General features: G+C 38.5%; 1 protein-coding gene across 1 annotated transcript in view; it reads left to right on the top strand.

The window, feature by feature from the left end:
• The window catches only part of LOC145986652 (scavenger receptor class B member 1-like), a 62,525-nt gene that overhangs the window by 22,147 nt on the left and 12,412 nt on the right, over positions 1-27,966 (top strand). The window contains exons 5-7 of the mRNA XM_083120926.1: positions 1,661-1,867; positions 5,432-5,822; positions 13,009-13,127. Coding sequence (XP_082977052.1) covers positions 1,661-1,867; positions 5,432-5,822; positions 13,009-13,127 — 717 coding nt within the window. The remainder of the gene's footprint in view (positions 1-1,660; positions 1,868-5,431; positions 5,823-13,008; positions 13,128-27,966) is intronic.

Raw genomic sequence — 27,966 nt, 5'->3', positions numbered from 1 at the left:
ATCACAATACATCCTCATCTTCTTGATTAGCCGGAAAGAGCAGAATGGTAAAGTAAAATAAATCCAATTATTCAAACATTACAGTTTTCATTTTCAGTCCACAATTTAAGGATAACATTTTGTTTCTTAAGATGTCACTGATTTGAATTTTTTCCAATTTCAAATCATATGACCATGTGTTGGACACTAAGTTTCTCTTTCTCATAGACTATGATGATTTTAACTTCTTTCATATAAAGTCAATTGCTTGCATGTTTTTTTGCCATAGTAAAGCATGGATCTTGAACTTCACAAGATAAGAGCAATAAATAAGTACTTTATTATTAGGATTTGATAACATCATCTGTTTTGTTGACAAAAGCTTATTTACAGCATTTTGTGCTGCTGTTATGATATATTGAGCTTTTGACATTCCTAGTGTAGGTTCTAAAAGTTGGATGTTGACCCAGCATTGTGAAGTAATTTGGGGAGTTACTTCAAAAGTAGTAGGACTATGCACTGACCTTTTGTCATCCATTGCTTAGCGTTGCTCCCTACATATCGTGTCATGGACAGTCCTTGTAATAAAGGTAAAGTGCTCCCCTGTGCATAGCACCACGCCATGAAGGCGTATAGGGGTGTGGGGGTAATGCCCCACACTTTCTTGATCCCGTCGTGAATGGGGGTGATGTTGACACGCCCCTGACCGCCTTTACCCCCCCCCCCCAGGGTTTTCCCCAGGTACCCATGTTATTCGATGCTGGGTGGATGCCGAGGCCGCTTCCAACGTTAGAAAAGTTCCCGGATTTGAACCGGCCGGGGATCGAACACGGGACCTTTAGCATGGTAGTCAGACGCGTTACCGACTGAGCCACCTTGGCCATACAGTCATTGTAATAACTAACAATATATGTAATTTGAATGCTGGCCTTCATGGCAGAGTGGTTAGCACAGCATGCTACAATGCCAGAGGTCCCAGATTCAAATCCGGGCTGGGCATGGGTGTTCTTTATGCATGTCCCTTCATCATTTTCATCTTATCATCACTCATCCTCATCTTCACGATTAGCCAAAAGTGGCAGAAATGCAAAGTAAAGTAAACCAAACAAATCAATCAATCAGTGTGTGATTTGAAAGACTCACAAATTTAGTAGGTTGTATAATACATACATGTCCATGAATTGAAGATCAAAAGTCTTGGTGGCGGGGGGAGAGGGGAACATATTTTACTACTGACATCTGTTCTGCCTGAAAATAAATACATGTTGTCCAGGAATGTGCGTGTTGCATGCTTTGAGTCTGTGAACACTGTAGACAAGTGGGGAATGGCACATTGCACTCATCTGGATGATGTTTGACAAGGTCAGACCACTGGCCACTTGAACTGGGTGTAACACGACAGGTAGTGGCCTGGGAACTTCACATTCCACAAAGGCAAGGCTGTGGCGGAGGTCTCAAGAGACTGCAAATGTCACCTGATGATGCAGTGCAGGTTGTCCACGGAATACAATGTCTGCACAGGACCACTACCCGGGATTATGGAGTGTAATTCCCTTATCCACATCACAAAGTTGCTGCTACATATATGTCATCTGTAGAAGAACAATTTTATCTTCATGTAATTCATAATTATTATTGAAATGTTTTGTTTGTGTCATTAATATTGTTCCTCTTATTTTAGGCTGCTGTTTCCTACTTGAAGAATTCAAATTTTTATATCAAAACTGCATTGTCTGCTGCTTTGTCAGCCTTTAATGCCAAGCCATTTATTAAACTCACTGTAGACCAGTATTTGTGGGGTTATGAAGAACCCCTAATTGCTGCAGCAAGGCAATCAATACCAGGAGAACATCTGTTTCCAAGCACGGTGTTTGGAATACTTACACGCGTGAGTGTTTTCTATTTAAAACATTGAAGTAGTTTGATTAAGTGCTGGCTTACAACAATTGACTAGGTTTTGTGTGTTGGATTATCCATTGCTTGTGAATGGTTTGTTGAAACAGATATTGTATGTGTGTCTGCTGTTTTGTCCACATGTCTATGTTACTTTTTGTCATTTTGCTTCAAGTACTAACTAGCTCAGTGACTATGCCAGAAAATAAATTTGTGGGAAGAGGAGAATATTTTTTGGAGGGGAGGTGCATTTACTATACTCATAAACACCATACAAAAATATGTGTTTACAATAAAAGAACATTTATTTATTTATTTTTCTCATTCACTGATAGCGGAGCATCGACCTTACAGTGTTCACAATCATCTGTTCTGTCCCAGTCAACATAACTTTTCACACAGATGACTGCCCTAGAGTCGTTTTCACGTTCAGAAGAGACAACGGCGCTTATGGAGAAACCGCACAGTGTTGCCAATACAGCGCTAGCTCATGTCGCCGGGAAATGATGACCTTCCTTCACAATGAAGGTGTTACATATTTTGTATATATAATGATAATTATATGTAATTATTAATATTAATATTATACTGTGAACGTTACAGTTACCCTTTTTACTATGATCCATTGCGTTTACTACACACGCGAGTGTAATGCACGAATATGACACTTCAGAAATCACTTAAAAAAGTAAAAATCACTGAGAGCTCACACAACTGAAAACACTTTTTCGGGAGAGGGAAAAAGTCTAAACAGACCAAAGTAGATCTCTCACTCAAGTAAGGGGAACCTGGCACATGGGTTAAATTCAAGTTGCAACCCAAACAAACAAATGAGTTATTGCCCATGTGAACTGATAAGACGTGAATGACTCAAGCAAGGCATGTCATATTTCTACCTTGAAGCCCCATATTTTGTCACGTGTTGGAAAGCCTTTCAAAGGTTAATATGGTGTCTATGAATTTATGTGTACGTTGGAAACTGAAAGGTGATCTTCATTTCAGTATTAATGTCGACAGTAATGTAAACGAAAACAACGTGTATTTGCGACAGCACTAATGTTGCTCACAACAGCAGCATTGGAAATAATTGTCAATTATTAAATTTAAGTAATTTCAATTCTATTATAACAAACTGCATGAAGTTCATATTTTTACTGAATGGAAATAAAATGACAACTCGAAAACTTGGTGGTGATAGCCGGAATCTGCGGTGAGTCGGCTCAAGATGGCCAGACAACGTCTCCTTACTTCGCGCTCGGTTCAGGTTAAAAAGAAACTCCAAATGCATTGAAGTAATATTTCTGGAAACCTTTGAGTGGTTATAAAAAATAATTTCATTATTTTCTCCACAACTTTGTCGCTGGAAGTTTTTACTTGGAATTACAGAACAAAAAATGGCCAGCGACGACATTTTCTACTGCACGAATATAAAAAATCTCCACATACTTTATTTGAATATTTTTTAATGCGAATATGCTTTAAAGTATTGATAAATTCTGAGTACCACCATCACCTATGACAATTAAAAAACAGTGTCAATTTTTTTAATAATGAATGCTTCAATTTTACGGCATGTTTCAACGTTAGGAATGAAAACAATGTAAAAATTGTGTTTTCACGGAAAATTTGCGTTTTTAATTTATCTAAAATTATGTAAGCAAGTTACCAGTTTTTTGTGTTCACCATCGTATTCTCTACAAAATTTCCTGCAAAACTGCAGGTACCGATTTTACTTAAGCTAAATTTGTAAATCCAGAAATTTGACAACAGCGCGCTCGTATTTCCCATAAGAAAAGCATTGCCCATAAGAGCCCATTGTGTCTTCTGAACGTGAAAACGACTCTAGGAGAGGATGGATGACGATGTTTCATGCTAGCTCTTGCTTTCAGGATGAAAATTGTGGTTCTGAAACTCATCCTCACTGACTGTCCAACCAATAAAGTCATTCCTCTCAGCTCTGTGGCAATCCAGAAGATTACTTATGTGAAATTTAGAAATTTCGCACTTCCGCATTGCACAATTTAATGGTTAAATCCTCCAGACGCCGTACCCTTAGTGAATAAAGACAGTGGATCTTCGAAATTAATAGGATTTAACCATTCAATTGTGCAATGCGTAATTTCTAAATTTGTTGTAAGTAATTTTAAACTGTGTTTACCGCATCCATCATGATTCCAAACAATGTTGACAAGCATCCACTCTCTTTCAATTCTTGTGCCAAATTGTGTGGGACCTATCTTATGGAGACTTTTCTGAGGTTCAATTTGTGGATGATTTTATTTCTCTCTTATTTGTGAATCATTTCTCTTGGTATCTCACATACAAGTATGCGGAAATGTACACATAAGTACCTCAGCAGTCTCAACCTCCACAGATCTACCAAATCATGGTTTGTCACAACGTTTGAACTTATTTAACCACTGATATACTAGGCATTTAACCAAGCACTTCTCACTGTACATTGCAGACATTCAGTGGTGAATTTCACCTGGTTTAACATGCATGCATGCATGCAGATAACGAATCACTGATTGCATCTCCAGTTTCGTACACACAGTAGCCACAACCTCCGTGGCAAAGTGTTGCTATGATGCCACGGGTTCTAGATTTGAATCCCAGCCTGGGCATGGATGTTCTTTGTGTGTCCATATCATCAATATTATCATATCATCACTCATCCTCATCATTGCAATTAGCCAAAAGTGGCAGAAAAGTAATGCTAAATAACAAAAAAATTAAAAAATGAAATCGTATAGACAATGAGTAGTGCAGTTTTGCTATACAACAGAACTTCTGCCATTAACACAGGTATGCTTCCCATGGTACCAGTAATGCAGTGGTCTCAAATAGAAGAAACATAAAGTTTTTGTCTTTATTGGCATGTTACTGGAAATTTTATTGCAAAATTCTAGTTGTAAGATGTATGTTCTGTAACTATATGAATATGAAGTTTTCTTTTTTGAAGCAAAACATATTCCAGTCACCTTGTTACTTACATTAAGGTGAATGAGCAATTCAGGTTCTTCATAAAAATTTAAAATTTTATGTTGATCTATTCCTATTGATCGATTGGATGAGAGTTTTAACATTTAAATTCATTAATGAAGCTATTTTGAAAATATTTCATATTTTTTTTTCACTAGAATTTTACTCTGCAAATGATAATTCAAGATAACAAATCTAGGTTATTATATAAGAATATACATTGGAATCTCGATTGTACATTGTTCAGTGGACCAACGTGAAATAACTTTAATGTGGGGAAAATGTAAAATCGGGGAAAATTTTATAACATTTTGTTACATTGAGAGTATCAAGATTGAATGTGTAATGCAAGAAAATTTAAATTTGGATTTCCACGGTAGTAATAAAATTTAATCCTTACCAAAGTATCACTAGGTATATTGTGAGAAACATGCATGAAAAGTAAACTTTTTCACAAAATAGTGTAATTTTTAATTTTATGTGCAGTCCTAACATTTTCAGAACTATTTTTATCTGGAAATTCAACCAATTTACAGTTGCAAAATTATAATTACATATTTTATTTCCCTTTTAGAGACAGGGACGTTCCAAAGAAGTACTGACCATATACACAGGTGAAAGCAACATAAATAAACGTGGTGTAATCGCAAGGCATAATGGCAAGGAAGCTCAAACAATTTGGGCTTCCGAGGAATGCAATCGGTTAGATGGAAGTGAGGGCAGTATTTTTCCACCTTTCATAACAGAAGATACCATTTTACATATCTACAGCCCAGAGGTATGCAGGCGATTACCATTTGTTTTTGATGAAAGAGTCATGCTAAAGAAAGTAGATGGATTTAGATTTCGCCTGGAAGACGATTCCTTGATAGCTCCTGAACGTAATCCTGAGAATGCATGCTATTGCCCTGATAGATCTCGTTGTGCACCTTCTGGATTTTTTAATGCAAGCGAATGCTTTTATGGTATGTATGCTGCATGTAATCCTATGCATTTAAGTTGAATTTTGATTGCACTTAGAGATTAAAGAAATTCGTATTTATATTTGGCATAGTCCATGTCAATTCAAGCAGGGGGTTTACCTTCAGTGTCTCAGATGTTATTGAATTAAACATATGTTAAAATTCAGGACAAAGTAAGAAACCTGTATTTTTTTGTTTTGTCCAAAAAAATTCCTGGCCCGAGATACAGGTCGCCAAAGATGGCACCTCGGGCATCATTTCTCACGTGCGATTTTCGGCAAAATATTAAAATCTCTGGAACGGTTCAAGATATTTTGTTTCTGTTTTTTGTATTTGAAAGAGAATAAGTTTCTGATTAAAATAATAACCTTCGTTTGGAAATATCTGTCCAAGTTCTCTTGCTGTAGCCTTCTGAATTATTTTTTTTTGAAAAATCAAAAATAATATTTTTCTCAAAAATGTAAATCCAAAAAATTGATTTTTTTACTGTTGATCAGTGCGATACAGTACTACATTACCTGAAAAGAAGAACTTCCACTTTTGAGTTTAACAGGTTTTATAAACAGTTGAAAATTTTGTACCACATTCTCACATATTGGTCTCATGAAATCAAAATCTAGTCTTATTTAACATGGCATTTTAATTCTTCATAAAGATAAGTAACAGGCGCAGCTTTCAAAACATATTAAAGCTTCCAAAATATATGTGCAAGTTCCATAAATAATACAGGTTCCAAAGCATACCACTTCTGTGCACTCTGCTTAGAACTGAAATGAGCATTTCAATGAACTAAAAATTTGTTCATCTTGCTGTGTGGGGCCTAGCATTGTCTTGCTGGACACAGATGCCTTAGGACAAGAAATCCCCAATGCTTGTGTCACGAGCCGGCATTAAATGCTAAATCAGCAAACACCAGCCAACTCCCCGATGACGAGAGGTCGTCGCCGGGAGAGTCAGAAGTTAGTAGCCAAGGGAGTCGGAAGCAAGTAACCTTAGTGGGTGCACCGTCCAGTGGGCCCACACTGAGATTTGGGCCATGCCCAACGTAGATGCTCTGTGGGCCAACATCGCGGGAACATCAACAGGTACAGTGATGACAACTGGTCCTTCTATTATCAGTGTTCAATTACCTTTTGGTCCGGTTTGGGCATGAACTTCCCCCTCGTTACGTGAATCCTAAATAAACATTGGTAAGGGGCAAGAGCATTAATTATTCAGCCCCTCTCCCCCTCACTTATAAATACAACCTCTCGCAGCCAAGCAGTTTAAGCCGGCGAACGGCTATAAACGTAATACTTGCTGCAGATAGCTGACTTTGCATTAGGCCACAGTAACTTCTGCTGTTCAGTTTGTCCCTTGGGTAGTCATTGTTCAACAACAATGGGGTGAACCGTATTGGGATTTATGATACTAGCAGGGTGGCCAGGCCAGGGAGCATGTTGAAGGCCATTTTAAAATTTTTCCACCTACCTGTAAACTTGACTTCGTGACATACAGTTCTCACCGTAAATCACTAGTATTCATTGAAGAATCTCAATGCATTTTAGATCTTCTGCATGCAAAAATCGTGCCATTCCACACAATTCAACTTTGGTGCAACACTCAATTCGACATGCCTTGTTTGACGTTCAGTTGAGAATGCCAAACGTCCTACCACGTTACCCTGTAGATGGCAGCATACTCTCCCTGAAACTATGTAGGAAAGTTATAACACTTTTCCTGTTATTTTCTGACCGTGCCTTGTTTATTTTTTATTAAGTTTGGGACAATTGTTCTGTGTTAGTTGATATAGGCTTATCTGTGTATCAGTTCCTTAGAAAAATTCAAAATAATTTTACAGATGCAAAGTAGCTAGAAATAACATGTAATTTGTATGGCATGGTTTTGCTGAGTAATTGACGAAATACACAGTTCTTTTCCGAGATATAACTCGTTGCAAATACCTGGTTAAAAGCTTTAAATGAGAAAGTTAATAAATAAACCATTCATGTTCTCGAGAAACATTTGCAGTTTTATATTGGATCTGTAGAATATTGATTATCAGTAAATTTTGTATTGGTACTTTATTGGTATCTGCAAAAAAATTCATATTTGTCCATCCCTCATTATTATTATTCAAAGTGAAATCTTTTTCTGTTTTAAAAGATTTGTGTTGGTTTTAAAATTATGGAACAAATTGTGGTGCTTCATAGAGTTACCACAGCAGCTGAGTAATTAAATGGATCTCATACACTCATGCACTGAATGAAATGTTGCACTTTTGTTCAAATTTATAGCTGTGTGTGAACTGCATGCATTTGTTATAATTTTCATGCATAATTGACATATGCATGTGTATGGTTATTTAATAGAGGATGACCAATGTATTATGCTTACGTGAATAATGTAATTAATAATTAACTTCTATATGTATGCAGAAAGTAATACATACGCCAATCAAAAATAAGTATTTGATGTGCACAATGAGCCACTCATGTACTTTCATCTCATAATTAATGTTAATAAGAATTTGTTTTCTTTAAAGGATGAAATTCTTTGATATGCTCACACTACTGCACTTGCATCTTTTTTAAGAGCCAATAATACAATGAGATGAAATGTCTGTTGCAAAATATGCAATGATGTTACGAGTTTGTTTAGATTAATTACCCCTTTTGTAACTGGCATTTCATCTTATTATTGGCTCTTGAAAAAGATGCATGTGCAGTACATCAGAACATGATGAGCATATTAAAGAGTTGAAGCCATTGAAGGAACTAAATTATATGAACATTATTTCTAGCAAATCTGAGATATTAAGGAAAGATAGGACTCTCACAGTACATAATAGAAGATAATAATGTATTACGTGACCGTAAATTGTCAACCTCTCTGGCGGGGTGGCTAGCACAGCATGCTACGATGCCAGGGTCCCCAGGTTTGAATCCCAGCCTGGGCATGGATGTGCTTTGTTAGCAAAATCATGTCATGCATCCCCTCAAATCATATCATTTGCGCCTCACACCATATCATAATCCGCACAAAGTATTCAATTACGACAGTGTGTCTACCGAAAGTAACTTTTTTCTTATCTTTACTGAACACTATACTTGATCTGCCTTTTCTCCCTAAACAGGGATGCCCATCACTCAAGACCACCCCTAAAATCATTCATCATAACCCCCCAAAATAGTTTGGATGAATACGTAATAATTTATGTATATTTGAATGAAATACCATGTTAAACTGTCCATATTTTTTAATTGTTCGAGTTTTGAAAAAAACTTAAAGCTAGCACATCGATTAGTTAAATGTAGCAAATTAAATTATGTAAATATGCATATAAATAGTATTTGTGAGTGGTTTTATAAAGCTCACAATTTCAGTATTTTCATTATTAAAGTATATGTATAAATTGTATTTACTTGAGTACCACACCCCCTCTATTTTTTTTTTAAAAAAAATGTGATAGATTATGAGAGTGCTCGACTTCTTGGGTATAGAGCTCCTAACCACAAATAACATTTATCCTACATGGGCAAGGAACCCATTACGTTCAATGAATGCACTGAACTGGAGGGAGGGGTAATTGTCTCAGTGGAATGCATTGGAAAGATAACAGAACATTTGCATACATACTAAATTTTGAGAAATGAAGTGAATCATTTGAAAAGTGTTTGGTTTAATTATACCACAATTAACTTTATTCTACTTTCACGACATTTCAATAACATGTACTCAATTCTTTGCAATGTTTTATTCATGGAAAATATTATTGTAAAAGTTGATTGTCACAGGTGAAACTATGTGGCTTGCGCACATACGGAAGTGACTGATATCTAAAGTGCTACCATCTTTCAAAATTATAAGCTTTGTTCGTTCGTTTTATATAGATGTTTCAGACCTTTTGATTTTTTTTGTTTCTTGGATGTATGTTCGTATTATTTCTGTTAAAAGTTCATTTCTAGCATGATTTGAGAAAAATATCCTGAAAAAACCCACTGTGACTTGTTCCACATTAATTATTTTGAGTATTATAAGCGTGGCTAAGCTTTTATTTTACAAGCTTTCTCAAAATGTTGACAATTCTAGAACCTTACAATTATTTAAAGCAATAATTTACAACATTTTCTGAAAAAACCTGCGTGGGGAAAACTGGCCTGGGCCCACCCGGGCCAACCCTGCCTTAATGCCCATAGCAATAATTCACAACATTTTCTGAAAAAACCCACATTTTGAGTGTGTGTGTTTTTTCAAGGTGGGTTTTTCTGAAAAAACCTGCGTGGGGAAAACTGGCCTGGGCCCACCCGGGCCAACCCTGCCTTAATGCCCATAGTTTCCAGCACAAGGCTCAACGTCTTGCGGTTCTCAACACACTAGCTCACAGAGCAGTAATAATTTTGGAGGATAACCTACGTTCAGAACTCTACCATCTTAGAACCACGCTACAACAGAATGGATACTACATCAGTGACATCAACAGGAAAATCAAGAAGGCAGTGACATCTCAGCGGAAACCAACCTTGGACAACAGTGTGGTCCTAACAAGGACCGATTCTTCACCACCCGAACATGGGGATGTGGTCCCTCCACCACACAGCCCCCCTGCTAGCAGCAACACAGGAGAACGTCCCACTACAACAGTTTTACCTTTTATTGGGCACACTTCTGGGAAATTAAGTAGAATTCTCACAAGACATGGAGTAAAGACCATCCATAGACCACCACTCAAGACCAAGGCTCTTCTCTGCTCAGTCAAGGATAACCTGGAGCTACGGATTCCAGGAGTATACTGTATTCCTTGCGAGTGTGAGACGCCATACATAGGCCAAACAGGATGCACCATTGAACAATGAGGCAACGCAACATCAGATTATTCCAACCTGAAAAGTAAGAACTTGCAGAACACAGCATCACAGAGGGACACAGGGTTTTATTTTCCGACATCAAAATAATAGCCAAGTGTGCCGGTTACTGGGACCGACGAGTAAAAGAAGCCATAGCCGTATCACGGGAAAGCACAAATCTCAACAGGTACGTGGGACTCCAGCTCAGTCACGCCTGGAACCAACACCTCCGTAAATCACGACACCAGCCAATGGGAACACCAGAAACCAGAGAGAGCCAATAAGAAGACAGAATCCAAATTCCGCACCATAATTGTCATATATTTAACCCCACTTTTGTTTCCATTTCTATATTCCTTGATGATGAGAGCAATGTATGCACTCGAAACGTTGGAAGCCAACATAGACTTGACCTGGCTGGTAACCCGAGAACACTTGTTGGAATCACGTCGCCAGAAAAGCTACAATTCCAAAATTCAACTTTTGGCAAACTAAATAACATGCTCCGGCCATATGACCGATTCAATTATTTTTTCACGAGGCATTACAGAAGACTAGCTAGAAATTCTTAAGGTCATGGCGATAATATGATACGGTTCATCTTTCGAAGAACTCACCTAGCCTCCATTTTCTTGGGGTAAATATAATTATTTTTAATAACCCATAACAGTAATTACGTGAATTTTATCTTCAGTGCAAATTTAACTTGTTAAAGTAAAATTTTGCTGTGATAAGTTAGAAATGTGAATTTGATATATTTGTGTTCCAAATGATGCACCTGCTTTAAATTAAGCAGTATACCAATACTAAGCATTATATATTTTAGAACTGATGTTATTAATAAATATTGAGAATATCGCTTATGTCTTGTAATGCAGCTAGAGTATAAAACTTCACATTGACCTTAGTAGTGTGAAACACGCATTCTTGCAAAATACAAGTGCGAGCGAAGCGAGCAAGAAAATTTTTACATCTATTTCTGTGGAGGCTTTCAAGAATATTAATTTAATGGGGCTGTCAATACTTTCTTAGGATCCTGAGATAGTTAGTCTTTACCAGCTTCTCTTTTGACACGTTTGGGGTCTAAAACGGGTGGATTCCATATCGCTAAATAGTCTCCAAAATTTAATGTTCGAACTCTCCCTCCACTACAGACATCCCTTGACAACCTAAGATTTAACACTTTATCAAGAGCTTCATATCTCCCCCTTTACATTTAATACTAAACCCTACCACCAAAATTTCCATGCCAATTTTAGACTTACTGTAGACCAGCAACAGCTGAACCTCTCTCAGTCTTCACACCAGAATTTCCGCAACAGTCTAAGACGATAGAAATACACAAGAATTGGATACCCCCACAATTTAATGCTCAATCCCCCTCTAACTAAAATACCCACCATAATCTTAAGACCTGGATTTGAATACTGTCTCCCCCCCTCCAATGTTTAATTCAGAATCCCCCCAAAACCCACATGTCAATTAAAGCCTAATATGTAAGAGTTGGATATTTCTCTCCCCCCCCCCTTTGATTCACTTTCTTTTCTTCATCTAATGTATTAAATATGGTCCATTTAAGGTGTACAATTTTTACATATATTTTGGAAAAATATATAAATGTAGAATTTTATATTATTTGAAGGGAAAAATCTCCCCCCAAAATCTCGATGGCACAGCCTGCACCATAATCCCCTCCCCCCCTGTAGGCACACCTGTTTGTGTGTGTCCCTTTATCAGACCCACAATATCATCCTCATCGTTGTGAGTAGCTTAAAGTGAGCAGAAAAATGAATTAAAATATCCTAATTGAATCAATAACTGTAAGTTTACAGAAAAAAATAGAAAAGAGCGTAGAATCGAACCTCAAAGGATCTCTCATTTATTGTATTTATTTTAGATTAAATATTGAATTAACTAAATTAGACTAACTAAACACACAACACTATTACATGCAGGAAGACAATTATTACAGGAAATCACAGGAATGCTTAAGGATTTCAAATAAATAAATAAATAATAATAATAATGCATGCAATGATTTATAATAAAATTTTAATATCATGATTACAACTCAGTGATGTTACAAATGCAAAGATAATAGATAAACAGAAGTGGAAAGAAGATGAAATAAACAAAAACTGAAAATAGAAAACTATTGTGCAACTATTGTGATTTGAAAAAGAAAAAAAAGGCAATGTTTCATCTCATCTGCATGGTTAACATTACCTTGAAGTAGTGTTTTAAGATCAAAATTGCTTTCTTAAGGTTTCCCAGTACACTGTCCCTTCACTTTCTATGCTATAGATTTCCTTCACTGCAAGCATTGTGTTATTTTAAGTGTATCTTTTTGTATTTTCCCAAAGGTGCACCTGTGTTGATTTCTTACCCACGTTTCTACAAAGCCGATTCTGCAGTTTTTCACAAAATAGAAGGAATTGAGCCAAAGATTGGAGATGATGATTTCTATATTGATGTTCAAAATGTAAGTGTGAAAGAGTGTAAATTTTAAAATTACTTTTCCACCTTAGAAGTTAGAAAATTCTGTACTAATATTAATGGCTGTGATTCAAGGAAATTCTGCTTACACATGCTCTCACTTAATGGCAAATTGTTTTTTATATTAGGTAACTATTCTATTACACTTCATAACATACTATAGTCCATTGTAAAGTTCTTAGAAATAACACATTATGCATGTTATTAAATTTACTAATTCCAAAAGGGTTAATTTCTGTTTTTATTGTTGGTAATAGTAGAATAGAAATACAGTATTTACGAGGCGCATCCAGAAAGTAAGTTTCCCTATTTTTTTAAAAAAACAACAACACAGTTTCAGGAAACCATTTATTGGCAACAGGTACAGCAAAGGTTCAGCTATTTTTCAACATAGCAACCACCAGAATTGAGACACTTGTCGTATCGTGGTATCAACTATTGGATCCCACTGTTGTAGAACTCTGCCGCCTGTGAATGGAACCAGCGTGTGACAGACGTCTTCAGCTCTTCGTCGTTGCCAAAACACTCACCGGAGGACAGAAATTTCTTGAGGTGCAAGAAAACGTGAAAATCGCTGGGAGCCAGATCAGGACTGTAAGGTGGATGATCAAACAACTCCCAGCCAAATTCCATCAAAACAGCTACTGTGCACCGAGCCGTATGTGGACGAGCATTGTCATGGAGGAGCACAACACCTGCAGTAAGCATGCCACACCTCTTGTTTTGAATGGCACGTCGCAATTTCCTTAGTGTTTCACAGTAATGGTCAGCGTTCACCGTTTCACCTCTGGCGAGGAAGTCAATGAGCAAAATGCCCTTCCTGTCCCAAAACACGGTGCACATCACTTTCTGTACCGACAGCGTCTGTTTGAATTTCTTCTTGATCGGAGATCCACTATGCCGCCAATTCATTGACTGCTGCTTGGTTTCCGGGGTGAAGTGCGAAATCCACGTCTCATCGCCCGTGACGATCCTGTCAAGGACATCATCGCCGTCATCATGGTACCGTTGCAGGAATGTCAGTGCTGCTCCTGAACGTTTCATTTTGTGTTCGGGTGTCCATTTTTTCGGCACCCACCTGGCACACAATTTTTTGAACAGCAGGCGCTGCGTGACAATCTCATGCAACACGGATCGCGATATCTGCGAAAAAAGGCTACTCAACTCCGTAATCGTGAAGCGACGGTTCTCTACGATGCGCTGCCGCACCAGCTCAACCAGATCATCAGTGATGAGGGACGGACGCCCACTGCGCTCTTCATCATGGACACTTTGACAACCTTCCGAAAACTGCCGACACCAGCGATGCACCATCTGCTTACTCATAATGTTTGGCCCATAGACCTCACAGAGCTGACGATGAATGTCAATTGGCGCAATGCTTTGTGCATTCAGGAACTTTATCACCGACCGAACCTCACATGCGGCGGGAGAAGGAATACGAGGTTCCACTTCGGACCACTGCTGCCTCGCTACTGGCACCGGGCGGGATCTGTCCACCTGGCATATGATTGATACGTCTTAGCTCTGCTGCACATGCACAATTTACACGGCTCATTATGTTTACTTTCACGGGAAAAAAATAGGGAAACTTACTTTCTGGATGCACCTCGTAACTTAACATTAAATAAAGAAAACATTCTCTGCTTAAGAAACAAAGGAAATTTTGGATGTTTACAAACCAATAGGTAATTCTGGAAGTATTTTCATTGCTGATCATGCCCATGTCATTCATTTTTCCTCATCGCGTCAGGATTTTTCACAATTTCACAATCAAAATCTCATATTCTCCATTCCATTATGTCTATTACAGAACGCAATAAAATAAATTTAAACAAAGGAAATTTTGGATGTTTACAAACTAACAGGTGATTCTGGAAGTATTTTGATTGCTGTTGATCATGCACATGTTATCCATTTTCCACCATCACGTCAGGATTTTTCACAATTTTACAATCAAATTATCATATTTGCAATTCCATTACGTCCATTACAGAATGTAATAAAATAAATGATGATACAAATCTAAGCAATTATAATAGAATAAAGCGAGAAGTTAACCGCACGTTTAGAAGTAAAAAAAGAGATTACTTGAAAAGCAAAATTGACGAAATTGAAACAAACAGCAAAAATAAAAATATCAGAGATTTATATAAAGGTGTAAATGAATTTAGAAAGGGGTGGCAACCTAAAGTAAACTTGATAAAAGATAAAGACGGTGATTTTCTAGCTGACCCATGCGATATTCTAAATAGATGGAAGAACTACTTTAATGACCTTTTAAATGTCCATGTAGGAGATAAATCAGAAGTAAATGAAGTCCACACAGCAGAACCTTTAGTTCCAGAACCTAACTTGACGGAAGTTAAAGATGCTATTAAAAGGCTAAAGAATAACAAAGCACCTGGCATTGATTTAATACCAGCTGAGTTAATTAAATATGGTGGAAATTCATTAATATGTCAAATTCATAAATTAATTTGTTTAATATGGAATAAAGAAGAAATCCCTCAACAGTGGAAAGAATCCATAATTGTTCCTGTGTTTAAAAAAGGTGATAAAATGAACTGCAATAATTACCGTGGAATTTCTCTACTCTCAACAACATACAAAATATTGTCTAACATTATTTTAACAAGACTAACCCCATTTGCTAATGAAATTATAGGTGATTATCAATGTGGATTTAAACGTAACAGATCAACTACAGATCAAATTTTTCACATCAGACAGACACTTGAAAAAAAGTGGGAATATAATCAAAATGTCCATCAGCTATTCATTGATTTCAAAAAAGCATATGATTCGGTCAAAAGAGATAAATTATATAATATATTAGTAGAGTTTGGAATACCTAAGAAGCTTGTTAGTATGATAAAAATATGCACCAGTGAAACAGAAAGTAAAATTCGTGTGGGTAATAATATGTCTGACAAATTTACAATTCATGATGGGTTAAAACAAGGAGATGCATTATCTCCATTGCTCTTTAATTTTGCCTTAGAATATGCTGTAAGGAAGGTAAAAGAAACTAAAGAAGGACTAAAATTAAATGGTGTGACTCAGTTGTTAGCATATGCAGATGATGTAGACTTACTGGGGGATGATGTGAATACAATTAAGAATAATGCTAAAATATTTTTCAAAACTGCTAAAGAGATAGGTTTGGAAGTTAACAAAGAGAAAACTAAATATATTGTAGAGATATGGAGATTATTAAACCGAGAAAACCTCGTCATGTTAATATTCACACTTGCTTATTTCCTGGACTTGTCCGACCAGCGAGCGATCCCAAGAATGCGCTAACTTGTAACTTTCGTAAAACAATGAACTGGAAAGGCAAACGCGTGGATCTAAACAGGATCTACCACGTTTGAAAGGTTTAACAACCTTTCGACGCCTAGAATGATAAAAGCAAGCTCCTACCCGGAGCTCGCTCTCTTTTGATTCTGACACTCATCGACGCTACATGGATAACTAGTCCGACTACAACACGTTACACTGCTAACTACGACGATGGAACACGGAGTTACCGCTGCCTAGCATGCTACAAGGCGCAAGGGATCGCTTGGCTTGGTGAACTGAGGGTCGCTGGATAGAACCTTGGAACTGTCACGATTCGGTCTGCGAGAAGCATTAGGACAAGACAACACACACATCTACCAGGTATGAACAAGCGTGAATAACCTTACACCAACTTTCCATATCTCTACCCTCCTACGGAGCAGGTTCAGCCATCAAACATTATTAAGCTCTACCTAAATGTTTAAATGAAACTTCCCTGTACCTCTCTAACCCCAGGAAAACGGGGTTACAACATGGTGGAGGTGCTTCAGGCCCTTTTTGCAATTAAGTACCCTCCTGTACGAATTGCTTTACATTAAATTATTCTCTCCCCCCCCTCCCTCCCACTTTGGAAGCATTTTTAAAGTAAATTTTTAGTAATTCCAACTCATACTCCCACAGTACGCTTAAGATGCGTCAGACCCAGTGACAATTATGTGTATTACCCTATGGACAACAACCCCTCTTTTTCTTTTATGCCGAGCCCCCCCCCCTTTTTCAACAAAATCTAGTTCTTCTGCATAACATGTATTCAAGCATCATTCACACAGGAATGAGAACACTTGCTTATACTTATTTGACCAGCGATATATTCATGACGTAAATAACTGTATGCCCATACTTTCATTTGTTCTTTGGTCAGCACGACGAACCTTCGTTTATGAATACGTCACAGATAGCGTTGCACGAACACCTAGATTCCTCCCTCGACCAAATCATAGAGTTAGCAACTGCAATCACGGCAAATCCAATAAATCCACGACCTTTATCCCCAATTCCCTCCCCTCCACTAACACGGTTAAGGTCTGCTAATAGAAATTACCCTCAATTTGTCCTTGGACTACAAACACCCGACAAAAACCAACCCCAGCCCTTAGCAAGTACCCCAGGTGAAGTTCCTACTCCCTCTAAAGGTACTAATAACTCTGATCACTTAACTGTAGAAATTCCCACGACTAACATGGCCACCCAAATTCCAACTGCATTATACCCGGCACCATTTAGCGGAAATGACCCCAAGCACATTGACTCATTTTTCCTCAAGCTCCAAAATGTAGCACACGCCGCAGGATGGTCGGAAGCTAAGCGTAAAGAGATGTTACCTTTATTTTTGACGGACACCGCTTTAACTTATTTTCATGACATACAGAGACGACCCAATTTTGTAGACTTGACATACACCCATATCAAAGACGAGCTAAGTACGCTATTTAAGGGATCATACCTTTCAGCGGATCCTGTACAGATAATTCTCCAGAGAAAACAGGTGGTAACCGAGCCCATTCACACCTACGTTATTGCTAAAAAGGCGTTAGTCCAGCAATACTTCCCGAACGCCACTGAAGAACAAACTCTCTCTTATATCATCACGGGACTGCGAGCCAAATACATTGGCTGTTTAACCAACAAGCATTTCGCTAGAACAGAAGAATTAATTGCCCACCTACAGAATTTCGAACGCCAGCAGTCATTAATTAATTCACGTATGTTGGAAGAGAAATTGGAAATAGATCAGGCAATTGCACAGGCAAGCTTACCCCAGACATTCACCCCGTCACCACTTCACAGCTGTTCGCATGCACAGGTCTATTCCCCCCTCCCCAGTAATTCTCACACCTTGACTCAGCACTTTGTACCATACAACCAATGTCCATCTCCCTTTTTCCCACCATCGACTCATCAAGTCCAAAGTCTACAATCACAGCCCGCTCCTGTAATTCCTTCCCAGACCTATCAAGCACCCAGTTTCTCAGCGTTACAATCTGGCATGTTTGCTGTACCGAGTTCTGATAGTGCCCGCTGCGCGGCGATACCAGCCGTACCCAGAGTAGAACACGCTCAAAATGCTACCTCTGGTGATGAAATAAACAAACTTTCGTCACAAATGTCGACCTTAGCTTTGCATTCAACCGAAGAGATGAACGCCAGTTCTCTTTTCAATCTTTGCTCAAATGTGCTGGAATTTGCGAAGACGGCTAATCAAAACGCACATAACAGAGGTTTCAACAAGGGGAATAATAAGTCCTCTTCCTACAGAAATAATAATAATTCTAGAGCTAATCACAGAGGTAACTTTCGATCGAACTCAAGAGGCCAGTTCAGAAGTAATGGTAACAAGAGGTTTCAACGTCGAGATCAGGCTAATCGCGACGATGCAAATACCTCAGCCTGCAAGTTTTGTGGTCGTTATAATCACGAGAGCGACAACTGCTTTTACAAGCCACAACGAGACAGTGATTTAAACTAAAATCGTCTTCGACTTGCAGGGACGAAATCGAAGATAATACCAGATTAGATAAAGTTCCTATAATTGAGAGAAATGGCCTATACTTTATTAATAGTAGCATACAAGGAAAACAGGTAGATTTACTTATTGACGTGGGTTCCCAAATCTCAATTTATCCTTCCCATCTTCTCCCTACTGAAAGAAAAACATACAAAGTACAATCCACAATCCAAGGTGTGTCCGGATCGAAACTGAGTGTGTCTGAAATTGTAGTTCTTCCTATCATAATTGGAAAGCGTAAATATTCGCACCCATTTAGAATAGTAGATTCAACTAACGTCCCTCCCCTTTTAGGAAATGACTTTTTACGAACGCAAAGGTGCGAAATGTCGCTAAAAGACAATACAATAACTCTTTGTCATTTAGGACGTACTCCTAATTATAGTATTTTAAGATCAAAGTACAAGACTCACCAGCTGTCGCATGACATATTTACCCAAATTGAGAATGTAAATGTGTATGAGGGAAAAGCTACTCTTTCAGACACAGTTCAGTTAAGTCCACGATCCAAGACTTATATCAATTTGAACATTACCACTACGACACCTAACACCCCTAAGCCTGTACTTTTTACCCCATCTGCTTCCCTTATGAGCCAGCATCCAGTAGTTCTTCCCAATGCTGCAGTAAACCCGCAGTCACCTGTCATTCACATACACAACCCTACGGAAACCACAATCACTTTGGAAAGTGACACAATAGTAGGCGAAATATCGACATGTGAAATTTTAACTGACGTTACTTCCGTTTGGGAAAAAAGTGAAGATGTTGCATTTTCATACTCTTGTAATGAAAATACTACAGTAAAGCAACAACTTAGTGACAGTCAAAAGAAATTTGACCCCTCCCTCCTCACAGTTAACCCTGATATTCCCCGAGAAGAAAGAGAAAAAATCCTAAAGCTCGCATACACGTATGCAGATATTTTTCTCTGGCCAGGGGATAAATTGACTAAAACTAATATTTTGGAGTATGATATCAAACTGACAGATGACACCCCAGTGTATGCCAAAACCTACCCTATTCCTTTTCATTACCGAGAACCCATGAAACAGGAAGTTCAGAAATTACTAGACCAAGGTGTTATAGAACGCTGTGAAGGGAGTCCCTATCGACACCCAGTCCTATTAGTTAAGAAACCCAATGGGACTTACCGTTTTATCTCTGACCTCCGCGACCTAAACCGGATAATAGCTCCGATTTCCTTACAATCCCCAGACATAAAAACCATCATGACAGAGATGGCTGGAAAGAAATATTACTCAATTCTAGATCTGTCCAGTGCATTCTTTCAGGTATCATTAACAGAGCGTTCTAGGGACATTACCGCCTTTTCTATTAACAATCTGGGTAGTTTTAGGTATGCTAGGTTATGCCAGGGATTGAAAACATCCCCCGGTGTAATGAATCGCGTAAGTGAACTTGCCCTTAGCGGAATAGACAGTTCAGAACTTTCTGTTTACACTGATGATATTATTATTTACAGTTCAAATCTCCCACACATGCTTAACATACTGGACAGAGTGTTTCAAAAGTTACGAACAGCATCCCTTAAATTATCACCCTCTAAGTGTAGGCTAGCTTTTACCGAAGTTAAAGTCCTTGGTAATTTGGTATCTCAAAAGGGAGTTAAGATTTCAGAACACATTCTTAAAGCTATTTTGGAATATCCCACCCCTACCACCAAACGCAAGCTTCGTAGTTTTCTAGGACTTGTCAATTTCATTCGACGATTTGTGCAAGGTTTTGCAGGACCAACAGAATGTTTATTCAAGCTTCTTAAAAAGAATGTTAAGTTTCAATGGACTGATGAACACCACAAAAGCTTCGAAACACTGAAAGAAATGATCACGTCCGCCCCTATCCTCCGCCCTTATGACCCTAAACGCCCCTCATATGTATACATTGACGCGAGCGGAATTGGCATCGGAGGATCGCTGTTACAGCCTGATGACGAAGGAAATTTACATCCATGTGCCTATTGTTCACGAGCCTTAACAGACACAGAGAAAAGAGCTGACACATTTTCACTCGAAATTGCAGGTGCGTATTATGTTTTGAAAACTTTCAAATTTTTTCTTATGAATCAACATTTTGTGGTTCTCACAGACAACAAAGCCTTATCTTATCTTCGTTCAACTAAACACCATAGTTCTATTTTAGGAAGAAGAGCCCTTTATTTTCAGAATTTTGATTTCGAAATAAGGCATGTCAGCGCTAGTAAAAATGAACTTGCGGATGCACTCTCCCGTGCAAGTTTACCGCTTGACAAGACTAATCTTGACAAGAAAGATGATGATGATGATGATGACTTATTCTTTCATCAAGTATTTCATGCACAAGCAGCAGATTTTGATGTTAGTTCAGAACAACGTAAAGACCCCTATTTCAGAGACATTATTGACGTATTAGAAAACAAAGATAAAGCTAGTGACCCTAAACTAGAAAAGCTTTCGTATTCTTATGTACTCAAAAATGGAGTCTTATACAGGACTAATAAAATCAAAACTGGTAATAGGGATAGACTTTGTATCCCCCATGCATTAAGAAATCAAGTTTTCGACCTTATTCATGCACACAAAATGAACGGAAGTCACCAAGGTGCTCAAAAGACATATAATTTAATGCTTATGCGCTACTTCTTCCCTAATATGAAGAAATTTGTGTACGATAAGGTTAGACATTGCATCCCTTGTCAGATTTCAAAGAAACCACAAGGTTCTAAACCGCATACGCTGCAAACATTTCAACCAGCCCAAATTCCTTTCCAACGAATTCATATTGACGTATGTGGTCCTTTAGTCTCTTCAAAAACGCACAAATACAAATATTTCCTATCAGTAGTCGATAGTTGTACAAGGTATGTAATTACAGCTCCTTTGGCTCATCACGATGCACAAAACATAGCAACAGCTTTAGTTGAGAAAGTCTTTTTAGTCCATGGCATCCCGGAAACGATCTATTTAGATCGTTCAACGCCCAATTCAAGTTTACTCTTACGAGAGTTAGCTAATCTTACAGGTGTACAACTAAAATATGTAGATACTTGTGCCCATTTCACGAATGGATTAGTTGAAAGTTCATTTAGTTACTTAAAGAAAGTTATGAGAGTCTTTGTGTTAGAAAAGAAAGCTTCATGGTGTGACTATTTAGCTAGCGCAGCGTTCAGCCACAACGTTACAATCCATTCTGGATCCCTCCAGAGCCCGTATTTTACTTTATTTGGCTACAACCCAAGGATCTTAGCTGACGCTGTCCTTCCTTCGAACCCCGACAATGTTTCCCAGACGAACGCACAGAGACTTGAACTCCTGACCTCCATACGAAAGACCGCACATGACAACTTGAACAAGCGTTACGAACAGCAGAAAAAGTACGCAGACAGCACTTCTAGGAAAATACAGTACTCACCAGGACAACATGTATGGATTCTAGATGCCACTCCAACTCCAGGTGTGTCAAAAGCCTTTGCGTCCTCTTATAAGTACAAAGGAACTATTCTTCGCAAAGTTAATGAGAATTCCTACGAAGTAACTTTCATCGACGGCAGGAGTAAACAAAAGACTGACACTATTACTATTTCTAGACTCAAAGCCCGCTACGACTAGTGCCATAAAAACCCCACTAACATTCATTAACACGCCACTCCGTTAACCTCTCTTTAGCCTCATCGCTCCGTACATTGCACATGCTAGCGTCCCATGATCCAGCATTTTCTCACGCTCATCGACTCCCCTCCTCCCTCTTTCCACTTCCAGTGCTCGCACTGCATTTCTGCGTTGGAACGAACTCATTTTTATTTTTAATACAACATGGTTATTTTTATTTTTTAACAAGACCAGGATTATAGAATGCTATTTCAATCGTCGGAACATTTATAATACATCTCTTGCCTAATAATTATTTTTTTTACAGATATTTTCATGTTATTTTATAATATGCGATTAAACGCATGGTAATAGTCAGAACATATCACTTAGCTGATTTGACTAATAAGTACTTAGTGTGTTTATGATTCTAACTAGCAAATATTTTTTTTTCCCCATTTGCTGGTACATATACGCTCAAATGAAGAAAAAAGTACAAAGAAATAAAGAACGAATGAACTAAGATAGAACAAGATCAATGATTTAAAGAACAAATGAACTGCGTAGAACTTGCTTGAACTTTTGGCTTTTTGGCCACAGCATTTTTTTTATTTACGCTCAGGTGTAACGCGAACTGCTTCTTTGAAAGCTGCAATGCACTAAATATGCTAATAAAGCATATAATAAAATAGGCAAATGTTCCCACTCTCTCCTTTAATATTATAATAGTGATAGCATACAACATGGTATAGCTCATATCCCATGAAATTACAATCTACTGTATTTTTCAATGAACTATTACACAAATATATTACTTACTCTTTTTCACTTCTTTTTCATTTTTTTTATTAGCAGCGAATCGAAGGCGCTTAAACCTTTGTCCACAATACACGTAAAATTCTTGCAATTGCTTTTATAAACGACATTTACACATATTACAGAAGGAAATGTCTCGTAATCACTTAGTTCGTTCTATTATCGCTGAATTCCCCTTTTCTTTTCTCATTTCAGACCCCTACAACAAGATGTCTCCTGCTCATTATGCTATTATCGCATCCATCATAATAGCTCTTCTCGGCATACTTATTTTATTGGCATTATTAATTATATCTTGCTGTTGTTCCCACAAATCACGTGTCACAACACCCCAACAACAATTAAAGAAACTTTCCATCAGTGCCCCGATTGCTTTACAATCACTTGCGCATGCCCCGGAGACACCAGTCATTCCCACACCACCCCCTCTTCCCCCGGCCCCTTTCACTACTGGTACGAAACAAATTAATACTCCAACTCAATGTACCACCATTCTTTCGAAAGGACGCCGACTTCCGGCACCTCAAGTCACGCCACCGCCGCCCCCGGCCCCTATCCCGGCTAAGCCGACTATTCCACCTATTCCCCCCCCATTCCCCCCCGGCGAACTTCCCTCATGTAAACCTGTTAATCATAAACAGGTCCCCTTAAAAACTCTACGTCACATAAGCAACAACGCCCCTTCGCCGTCATTCAAATTAGATATTACCTCCCATCCCCCCCAAAATAATTCACCAGTTTTAACTGAAAGTCCTTTTTCAATTGATTTTATAACCCGTCATCACTTATTGTAAATCTGCTCCACTACCTTTTGCTTTTTCCTAATTTTTCCCTTTACGCTTGTTTCATTATCTCATCGCCACGGATGTTCCTGGACCCATGACGACCACCGGCTTGTACCATCGAGCGACAGACCTAGGCTCATCGCAGAGACCAACAACGATCTTGTGGACTTCCAGCACCAACAAGGACCCGTTCCCGTCTGGACCCATGGCTGATTTTTCCATCTCCTACGCCGCGACCCAGACGTGGAGCGCTTTACCCAGGACGTCTCTAGACCCAAAGCGCCATCGCAAATTTGACTTCCAGACTCAACTTCGCTGACGTCACGGCGATCTTCATCGACAGGCCACGCCCACTCCGTGCAACTTCCTGCACTTGTTTACTGACGACACATAATACTTATTGTTATCTTACATCGGCTACAAGTGTTCCGGTGCTCAGCTACTTCAAGTACCGTCAGGCACACGCAATTAATACAAACATATGTCATTTACAGTGCCAAAGTTAGTGCCCATGGGTGCTACCCATATTGGATTAGAGATACGTCTCTTTCTTTTGTGTTTTTTTTATTATCGTCAGCTGCACAGCACGTCCAGCCTATGGCGGCATGCAGTTTACAGAGTTGCCATAGGTAACATACCTCAAGGCTCCGCCCAGCATCGTGTATGTTCCGCCGAGTGTACTTTGAACTCAGCAAACAGTAACTACAACCGCTTGCGGTTCCCGGCGTTTCTTCACACTGTGCTGACATGTGTTTTTTTTTATTGTGCTGTCATCACTCAATCAAAACTAGTTCAGTGTGACACTTATGTAATTATTTTATCCATGCCTCAAGACTTAGTTATTGTGCTCGTACTTTTTGAGTTTATATGAGGCTATGACCTACAATTTAATTATTTTTTTTATTCTACGTGGTTTTTATATTTTTTTTCTCAACGGTGTTTGGTGCCACGATATGATATGACTCTTCTGGTGATTTCAATTTTTTTTTTCTACGGTGATGTGATTCTTCTACTGATTGATTTCCTGTAATGGTTTTCTACGAGTTTGATTTGTTAATAAATCCTAATTTTTAAATATAACCTACTCCGGCCGAGGTAGTCGACCATCACAGAGTGGTTCGATTATTTCAACAAGGGGAATGTAGAGATATGGAGATTATTAAACCGAGAAAACCTCGTCATGTTAATATTCACACTTGCTTATTTCCTGGACTTGTCCGACCAGCGAGCGATCCCAAGAATGCGCTAACTTGTAACTTTCGTAAAACAATGAACTGGAAAGGCAAACGCGTGGATCTAAACAGGATCTACCACGTTTGAAAGGTTTAACAACCTTTCGACGCCTAGAATGATAAAAGCAAGCTCCTACCCGGAGCTCGCTCTCTTTTGATTCTGACACTCATCGACGCTACATGGATAACTAGTCCGACTACAACACGTTACACTGCTAACTACGACGATGGAACACGGAGTTACCGCTGCCTAGCATGCTACAAGGCGCAAGGGATCGCTTGGCTTGGTGAACTGAGGGTCGCTGGATAGAACCTTGGAACTGTCACGATTCGGTCTGCGAGAAGCATTAGGACAAGACAACACACACATCTACCAGGTATGAACAAGCGTGAATAACCTTACACCAACTTTCCATATCTCTACCCTCCTACGGAGCAGGTTCAGCCATCAAACATTATTAAGCTCTACCTAAATGTTTAAATGAAACTTCCCTGTACCTCTCTAACCCCAGGAAAACGGGGTTACAACAATATGCTTACAGGCCGAAACCAAGTGTTAGGTAATAATCAAAATCTAATTATTGATAACAACTCGTTTGAACCAGTTTCCAAATTCAAATACTTAGGAGTAATATTAACAAATGAAAATTATATTAAAGAGGAAATAAAAAGTAGGCTTAATTCAGGAAATGCATGTTACTTCTCTCTTCATAAACTTTTGTCTTCTCGTTTAATATCTAAGAAACTAAAGGTTAAAATATACAAAACAGTAATTTTGCCTGTAGTATTATATGGGTGTGAAACTTGGTCCCTTACATTGAAAGAGGAACATAAATTGAGAGTATTTGAAAATAAAATCCTTAGGAAAATCTTTGGACCTAAAAGGGATGAGGAGACAGGTGAGTGGAGAAGGTTACATAATTTAGAACTACATAATTTGTACTCATGTCCAGATATTATTAGAATAATTAAATCAAGAAGACTTAGGTGGGCAGGACATGTGGCACGAATGGGAGAGGAAAGAGGAGTTTACAGGATTCTTGTTGGGAAACCAGATGGTAAGAGACCTGTAGGAAGGCCAAGACGAAGATGGAGGGACAACGTTGAGATGGACCTAAAGGAAATCGGTAGGGATGGAAAAGAGTATATAGAACTTGCTCAAGATAGGAACAGATGGAAGGCCTGTGTTGCTGCAGCCATGAACCTTCGGGTTTAAGAAGGCTAGAGAGTTAGTTAGTTAGTTAATAAAATAAATTTAAACAAAGGGAATTTCGGATGTTTACAAACCAATAGGTTATTCTGGAGGTATTTTCAATGCTGATCATGCACATGACATATACAGATCATACCCTGACATTCGCTACGAGACTCGGCGGCAAGCAGCCCGGCATCAGCGCTCGTCTTTCCCGGTGAATGGGTCCACAACAGTCGCTAGAGTCGGCTATTAAAATTACAGTTTTCATATTGTGTACTAACCTTGACTACAGAAGGTGTTGAAAATGATATCCCTCTGCTGCAACTCATTCCTGGGATCTCCCAAGGAAATTGGCATTTACACGTGCAAGTTCGTCTACTGTAATTCTCCCGATTTCTCGTACAATACTCTCTTTTAACTCACAGATAGTGTGCGGATTGTCTTTGTATACTTTATTTTTTAGATTTCCCCATTTTTCTTTCCACTTTTATTCAGAACTGACCCTGTTACTCTAAACTTTTTTATGAGGTTTAATATAGTGGTCCTATGTGGAACGGGAATACCAGGAAATTTCATTGCAAAACGTCGTCACTTCTCCACAATTCCTCTTTCCAAAGTAACACTCGAGAAGATAAATTCTTTGTTGTAATGTAAACTTTTGTGGTGCCATATTAAGCCACAATCTTCAACACACGGACACGACACAACACAACTTCCAAGGGGAGATTATACTGGCGTCAGTCTGCAACATCAACAGAAAGGGAAAGAGATTGAAGGCAGGGAGAGCGAACAGACTGTAGCGTGCGACTTTCGCGGACCCGTTTACCTGGAAAGACAAGCGCTGATGTTGGGCTGCTTGCCGCCGAGTCTCGTAGCGAATGTCAGGGAATGCTCTGTATTTCTTCCCATCACGTCAGGATTTTCCACTAGATCATGATTTTTCTCCACATCATGAAGTTCAATTAACACACTACATTATAACATTGAGTTTTGGACATTTTGGGAAGGAAATTTTTATGAGGGATTTCGAAAATGGAATTTACGTAATCAAAGTTTACAATTTTCATATCAGTGTGTCTTGTGAAGATGGAAGGTGGATTAAATGCTTACTATTCTATGTGCATTTATAGTTCAAAATTGGAGGATTTGTATTGTAGAAAGCCAATATTTTACAGTCATCTAAACAGAGCCATCTATTGAGGAAATCATGGAACTACACATTTTATTGTGAAGTTACGGCAGTTAATATATTGCTGTTTTCTGAAAAACTACACGTGATGGGTAAAAATGGATTTCATTTTTGGAATCAGCATGCTGAAATTATGCAGGCCTGTGTTATCGGTATTATTCAAATATGCA

The sequence above is a fragment of the Lepisma saccharinum genome, chromosome 4 (genome assembly GCF_977018435.1).
Source record: "Lepisma saccharinum chromosome 4, izLepSacc3.1, whole genome shotgun sequence".
Classification (NCBI taxonomy): domain Eukaryota; kingdom Metazoa; phylum Arthropoda; class Insecta; order Zygentoma; family Lepismatidae; genus Lepisma; species Lepisma saccharinum.
The sequence above is the reverse complement of the archived record's forward strand: the minus strand, read 5'-3'. Positions and strand labels throughout refer to the sequence as shown.